This window comes from Cebus imitator, unplaced genomic scaffold (assembly GCF_001604975.1).
Source record: "Cebus imitator isolate Cc_AM_T3 unplaced genomic scaffold, Cebus_imitator-1.0 Scaffold599, whole genome shotgun sequence".
NCBI lineage: Eukaryota > Metazoa > Chordata > Mammalia > Primates > Cebidae > Cebus > Cebus imitator.
This window is the reverse complement of record NW_016107914.1, coordinates 940097-946908: the sequence shown is the minus strand read 5'-3', so window position 1 is coordinate 946908 and position 6812 is coordinate 940097. Positions and strand designations below refer to the sequence as shown.

Sequence of the window (6812 nt, the reverse complement as noted above, 5' to 3'; positions counted from 1 at the left end):
GAACTTTGTGCGACTACTGTCACTCATGAACTTGGATGCTGAAGTTTATTCACCCATCCGTTAAAAGCGACATTTGAACAATTCCTAAAGGGAACGAAGGGGAATCTCCAAGTCACCCAACAGAACAGAAACCTCCTACCGGAAACGCCGACTGCTCTCTTCAAACTGGAGTGAATAATGGGCCTCAAGGCACACGAGGCAGGGGAAGCTGCTGGACAGGGCCCTGGAAGGTGAACTGGCCCAGCCCCCTTCCCCCGGCCCTGGCTGCAACTCATCCTCAGACCCCCTCTTCCTCCTCTCTCAAAGCTGCATCACGCAGGGATGGGTAGGGAATACGAACTCGCGCATTGACCTTGACAACATGCTCCAGGACCCTCACGTAGCTGGTTTCAGCAAGGGCCCTTGGGCCCCACAGGAACTCATAGCGTGCGGGATCACTGCCGGGCACCCGCCGGTACTCCAGGTACTTTTCCTGCACCCAGTCTTGGGTGAGCAGCTTCCTGGGCTCCCCATAGACACTGTGCTCCTTCCCATCATACACCTCCATCACACTCAGCTCCTCCCAGATTTCCTCCTCAGGGGCGCTGTCGCCCTCCATTGCGATCGTGCCCAGCACGAGTATCAGGAGGCCTGTCTTGGGCAAGATCTGATTATCACCCCCGAGGCCGTCGTAGGAGAGGCCCAGGCAGGTGACAAGGATATAGGACTGGTCGGTGGGGTCCAATTCCTTCACATCGATGCCAAAGATCATCTTCAGGGACTCGGAGGCTTTGCCAAAGATGACAGGAAAGCAGTGCTTGTAATTTTTGATGACCTTCTCCAGCATTTCTGCCTCTGTGACCGGCTCCTTGGCTCGATACTTGAGGAGCAGAAAATGAGCCAGCTCATCCACCTTCTTACTGAGTGCCGCTCGGAACGCAGACTCTGGGTCAGGAGAGGTGCTTGGCCCCTCCTCTTCTCGGCTGGTGCTGCTGGAACCCTCATTGGGTTGCCTCCAGCGAGTGAAGTTGGCGGTAGTGGGAAAGGCGGAGGCTCCCTGAGCACTCTGGGGATGAGCTGGTGACCCGGTAGCAGGCACCTCCCCCCGCGTGACTGGGACCAGAGTGGAGGAGGCGGCGGCAGCCTCCTGCTCCTCAGTAGCGGGAGCCTGCGCACCCACCAGGCACGGGGCCTCTCCTTGGGCCTCAAGATCTTCATCGGGCTTGCAGTGCTGACTCTTCTGCTCAAGGGACATGATGACTCTGGTCAGGGCAGCAGGCGGGAGTGCGGGCAGGAGCTGGGCAATGGAGACCCACAGGCCTGGGGAGAGAGGAACCGTGTGAGAAGCCTCAGCTGAGAACGGAATCCTGGAGACTCTAACAAAGGCTTACTTACAGATCTTCTCCCTGATGCTCCCCTGTGCCTCCAAGGAATCCGGTCCTCCTGGTTGGCCTGTCCCCCGAGAACCTGAAGGAGGAAATGAGAGGGTGCCTCAGGTTATACAGCCAGCCAGCAGAGGTCAATTCTGCAGGACTGACTGTAAGGAGGGTGAGGCCACACTCTCTCAAGTCCCATGTGTCCTGGGGCAGGTGGGGCCCTTGGCGTGCATTCAGGGTAAACATCTGCTGCTGGCATTGCCTGTGCATCCTCTGCTCTCTGTGACAGGAGGACAGTGCCACAGACCAAGGCCTCACTGCCTGGTTCCTGGAGCTCCTGAAAGAGGAATCCACACACCCTCAGGGTGCAGACCGCGAGCACAGCCCTAGCCCCTCACTGCTATCCACCACTGGACTCTGTGACATCCCTACTTTCATGGGGTGGATGGTCCCCTCTGTACTCACGCAGGGGCCTCACATTTTTCTGGCAGGGCCTGAATCCCACCCTTTGGCTGCTCAGAGAAATGCGGATCAAGAACTCACATCCCTGATAGGGAACAGAAGGACAGCAGGGGACCCACATCTGGCCACACGTGCCTGGGTCCACGCAGGAAGAACAGCAAGAGATATTAAAATTCATTGGAATTAATGCGTCCTGGGCGAGGAGGCTGCTTGGTCCTCACCTTGACCCCTGGCAGGGCCTGAGGCCCTCCCTCTACTGACCTGAGTGCAGCCCCGTCAGACCAAGGCCTCCCGTCCCTGACATCAGTGATCCCACAATAAGTGAGCGACCTCAGGAGACAGCCCTGCCCATGCTCTCTGGGGTGACAGTAGGGGAAGGGCAGACTTCTCTGCGGTCCCTGTCAGCATTCTGGCCCTGGAGTATCCTCAGTCGTCCCTCACGCCTCACGCCCCACGCCCCACGCCCCTTACCCGGACCCTTGGCGGATCCTGGGATCCCTCTGTCTTTCAACCAGATAGGGTCCCCTATGTTTACCTGAGTCACCCTCTGAGAATAAGGTCCTCATCTCCCTGAGATCTGGAAACAGGAGTGAGATGGAGCCACACCCTGTCACCCCTGCGTGAGGGGTCCAGGGCTGACCCCTTTGGTTCTGGGGTGAGGATTCCAAGAGCCTTGTCTGGGTTACTGGTTCCTCAACCCCTAATTCCCTGAAATGAGTGGACATCCCCCTTTTAACGGAGACCCCATTTCCCTGAGGGCTCCCCAACTTCCTGCCTGTGGCACAAGTGAGACTGGCACACAGGGCTGTCCATGATCTGGTCCTCCCCCCCCTCCCCCGCCCCGAGCTATGAACAGGGGACAGCCAGACTCTGTGGAGTTCCTTCTTTCTGAGCCGGGGGTATTCCCAAGTCCTCATGAAACCTGCACACCCTGGGCCTTGTAGATCCTGGGACTCCTCCCTCTCTTGATCTGAGGCCCCACTTCTCAGATCACAGCCCTGTCCTCCCTGTCACCTCAAAGGTATGGGAAGTATGGGCCACATGTGGCCACCGGGCCCTGGATCTCCCAGGGTGGAGATCCCCACTGATCTGGATTCCAAGGTCACCTGAGTCCTCCCTCCTCTTCCTCCTCATGATCCTGGCAGGGCTGGGTCCCACCCCTACGGTGATCTGAGTCCCCATCACTGTGATTCTTGAGGCCGAAAGAGGCAGCCTCAGTCCCAGACAGGGGTGCGGGTGCAGTGGGTCTCCTGTCCTGGGGTGCTGGGTCCCCTGAGGCCTCCCTCATCTCCCAGCAGGGCCCTCCCTCTGCTCCTCTGAGGCCCTGTTCAAGCCCCTTCCTTCCCCAAGCCCCTTCCCTCCATCAGCCCCGGATGTGGACGTCAAGATCCGAGTGCCTGGCCGCCATTCCTGGGGCTTCCGTGGGTTGACTGCAGGGATTCTGCCAAGATGTGGTTGGGTTGGGGTGGGGTGGGGTGGGGTGGGGTGGGGGGGTGGGATGGGAATGTGAGTGGGGTAGGGGTGGAGAGGAGGATATAGGTCAGGGTGGGGGACCCTCAGATCCCTCTCAGGGTTCTGACCTTGATGCTGGGCAGATGTCTGGACCTTGATGCCTGGGCCCTACCCTCTCCTGACCAGCCCTGACCTGGTCACGTAAGCTCTGACTCCAGAGTTGCCTGCCAGTTAAGTGGTAGTGGGGCCAGGGGTGGCCAGAGTGCCCTGCAGGTTAAGCTGAGAAGTGTGCCCCGGCTGGGTGGTCCAGAGCTGGCAGCAGGGGTGGTGTCGGATCACTTGGGGACCGTCAACCTGGGGTGGGGGGCCTCCCCAGGCCTCCCTCAGCTTCTCACCTTGCCTCCTCCCAGGGCCTCAGGCCACTCCCCTCAGCGGACCTCCAGCCGCCCCTCAGAACCATCAGAGGAATCCGGCTTCTCTCAGATCTCTGAGGTGCAAGTCAGGGGTGTCACATCCAGCCACCCAGGGCTTCCGTGGGTTGAGAGCAGGGGTAAACTGTATTCTGCCAGAGCGGGGGTGGGGATGGGAGTGGGGTGGATGAGAGAGATGAGGGTGGGGATGGGGGGAAGACGGAGGGGTGGTTGGGGAGACGGGGGTTGGGTGGGGAATGGGAATGGGAATGGGAATGGGGGAGTGGGGATTGGAGTGCAGCCTTGGGGGCCCACAGCCCTCTCTCTGGGTCCTGACCTTGATGCCTGGCAGAGCTGGGGCCCCGCCCTCTCCTAACCAGTACTGCCCTGGTCACAACAACCTCTGACTCCAGAGCTTGGGGAGGAAAACCTGGTGTTTCTCAAGGCTTAAGCAGCAGGGGGCTGGGTGCGGCCCGCCTGAGACGTCTTCCCGCGGGTGGTCCAGGGCTGGCAGCAAGGGCGGCACTGGAATATTTCGGGCTCTCTATCTGGGGTGGGGGGTCCTCGGTCCTCCCTCAGCCTCTCACCTTGCCTCCTCACAGAGCCTGGGTCCGCTTCCCTCCTCCGAACTCAGGCCGCCGCTAAGAATGGAGACCTCGCTTTCCTCTGTCCCCCGGTGCGCAAGTCAGTGGCGTCACATCCGGGCACCCGGGGCTTCCCTGGGTGGATGGCAGGGGCGGAACCGGATCCTGCCTGGGTGGGGCTGGGGGTGGGAGTTCTGGTGGGAATGGTGTGGATGGAAGGGCGGGGTAGATGGGGATCAGGGTTGTGGGATGGGAGATGAGTGGGAATGGCAGTGAAGCGGGGGTTGGGTCGCCGAGAGAATGGGCGTTGAAGTGGGGTCTTGGCGGCCTTCAGCCCTCCCTGAGAATCCTGAGCATGGGGCCTGGCAGAGCCTGGATGCTGTCCTCTCCCAAGCAGCCCTTCCCTGGTCACACAAGCTCTGACTCCAGAGTCCCCAGCCGCTTCAGCAGCAGGGGGCTGGGCGTGGCCCAGCCTGAGAAGTCTGCCCCCAGGTGGTCCAGGGCTGCCAGAAGGGGTGGCGCTGGATCATCTGGGGCCCTCTATCTGGGATGGGGGTGTCCTGAGTCCTCCCTCAGCGTCTCACCTTGCCTCCTTGCAGAGCCTGGGCCCGCTTCCCTCCGCTGATCTCAGGCCGCCCTTCACGTCGAGCACCTCGCTCCTCTCTAACCCGCAATGCGCAAGTCAGTGGCGTCACATCTGGGCACCAGGGCTTCCCTGGGTTGACAGTAGGGGCGGAACCGGATGCTGCCTGGATTCGGGTAGGGGTGGGTGTGAAGACGTTTATATGGGAGGGATTGGGGGTTGCAGGGGGAGGGATGCCGGCGGCGACCCCGGGGCTTAGGTCGTGGTGGCGGTGGTGGGGTTGGGGGACCCTCAGTCACGCTTCGGGGTCCTGACCTTGATGCCTGGCAGAGCCTGGACCCCCATCCTCTGCCGACTGTGTCTGCTCCTCTCCGACCAAGTCTCTGACCCCCAGTCCCATGAGGTGGCAGTGGGAGGAAGGGTGTGCTCAGGCGACAAGGTTGCCAGGGTCTTCCATGGCTGACAGGAGGGGCTGAGCCACATTCTGTGGCCCCCGTAGGTCGGGAGAGTGAACCCGCAGTCACTCTCAGGCACGAGGCAGAGGCAGCCGCAATCAGAGGGTAGCACCCAGCGGCCCCAGGGATAAGCTACAGTGCTGGGAGGGAAGGCCTCGGGCACAGGAACATGGAAGCAGTCTGGCCACATGGCCCTGCGTGCCTGTGAGAGGGGTGAGTGCTTCTCTCTTCCACCCTCCGCCTCCTGCCCGGGCTGGGGGGAGAGTAGCCGTCCGTCAATCCAGGCAGGCAGGCAAGTCCCCTGGCCTAGCTGCAGCACAGAGGACCCACTAATGGCTAGAGTGGCCCAAGTGGCTTCTGAAGGGAAGGGGAATGCTGGAGGGCGGCGGGGGCCAGACTGTGAAGCTGCAGAGGTTAGAAGGGCCTGGGCGGCAGAGAGGGGAGAGAGAGAGGCAGGGAGGCAGGGAGAGGCAAGTGCCACCCTCCCCTGCCTGCAGGTGGGCCCCCTGGTGACCTGGGCCCCCAGCAGGCCTAGTGACAAAAGGCCTTCCAGGGCTGTCGGACCAACCAGTTCAGGGGTGGGGGGGGGGGATCGAGGAGACCTGGGGGAGGCGGGGGTCTGTTTCTCTCATTTGTCACCAACCAGGGGCCCCAGGCTTGAACGAGCCCTTGCTCCAGGAGACAGGCACGTGGTGAGTGGGGCTGGTGGGCCAGTGTCTTCACAGACATCTCGGGGTGGGGTCCGCCCCTGTGCCAGCCACTGGGCACACAGACAGGTAGGGGCCAATCCCCCCACTATCCAGGAGCCCACAGTCTCCCAGAGGAGAAACAAGGGAGGGCTCACCATCACCCCGAAGGTCTAAAGGCGCTGAGACATACTAGACCCAACTAACTCCCAAAACTTCCCTCCAGGACAAAGGCCACCATTGAGCAGAAACTTGTGGGACTAGAAGACAAGTAAAGCAAGACAGACACAGTAGGGGCAAAAAAAAAAAAAAAAAAAAAAAAGAAAAAAAAAAAAAAAAAAAAGAGAAAGTTCAAATCACAGGGGAGGAGGAGAACAAGTGGCAGATGTGTGATAGAAACTAAACGGACAGACGGTCACAGTTCCCACACTCACCAGAAGAGAGTGCTCTTCATACGTGAAATCAGAAAACCTAGCCTCTCCCACCCTGCCACAACTGCAGAGGGACGAATTTCAAGGGAAAACTAGTTAGCAAGTGGCCCAAAGGCAAATCCCGTACAAAGTTGCTAAAACAGAGAAGAGAATAAGGAGCAGTATAATATCCCTCCAGACGACAAAAACATCCCAGAAAGACGTGCAGGTGAAACTGTAAAGTTTTGGGGGCTCTTTCCTTTCTTTCTTTCTTTCTTTCTTTCTTTCTTTCTTTCTTTCTTTCTTTCTTTCTTTCTTTCTTTCTTTCTTTTTCTTTCTTTCTTTTTCTTTCTTTCTTTCTCTCTCTCTCTTTCTTTCTTTCTTTCTTTTTCTTTCCGTCTTTCTTTCTTTCTCT

At 59.4% G+C, this 6812-nt stretch overlaps 1 protein-coding gene across 1 annotated transcript; it reads right to left on the bottom strand.

Moving 5' to 3' along the window:
* Window positions 1–265: 265 nt before the first annotated feature.
* MAGEA1 (MAGE family member A1) lies at window positions 266–4279 on the bottom strand. Its single transcript, XM_017516719.2, has 3 exons — window positions 4267–4279; window positions 1375–1446; window positions 266–1299 (listed from the first exon to the last, which is right to left on the bottom strand). The coding sequence occupies exon 3, from the start codon at window positions 1232–1234 to the stop codon at window positions 278–280; it is 957 nt and encodes a 318-aa protein (XP_017372208.1). The 5' UTR covers window positions 1235–1299; window positions 1375–1446; window positions 4267–4279; the 3' UTR covers window positions 266–277.
* Between the last annotated feature and the right edge of the window lie 2533 nt (window positions 4280–6812).

Bases quoted from the DNA above. Each gene is read 5' to 3' on its own strand.
- MAGEA1 (XM_017516719.2), bottom strand. From the start codon at position 1,234: ATGTCCCTTGAGCAGAAGAGTCAGCACTGCAAGCCCGATGAAGATCTT.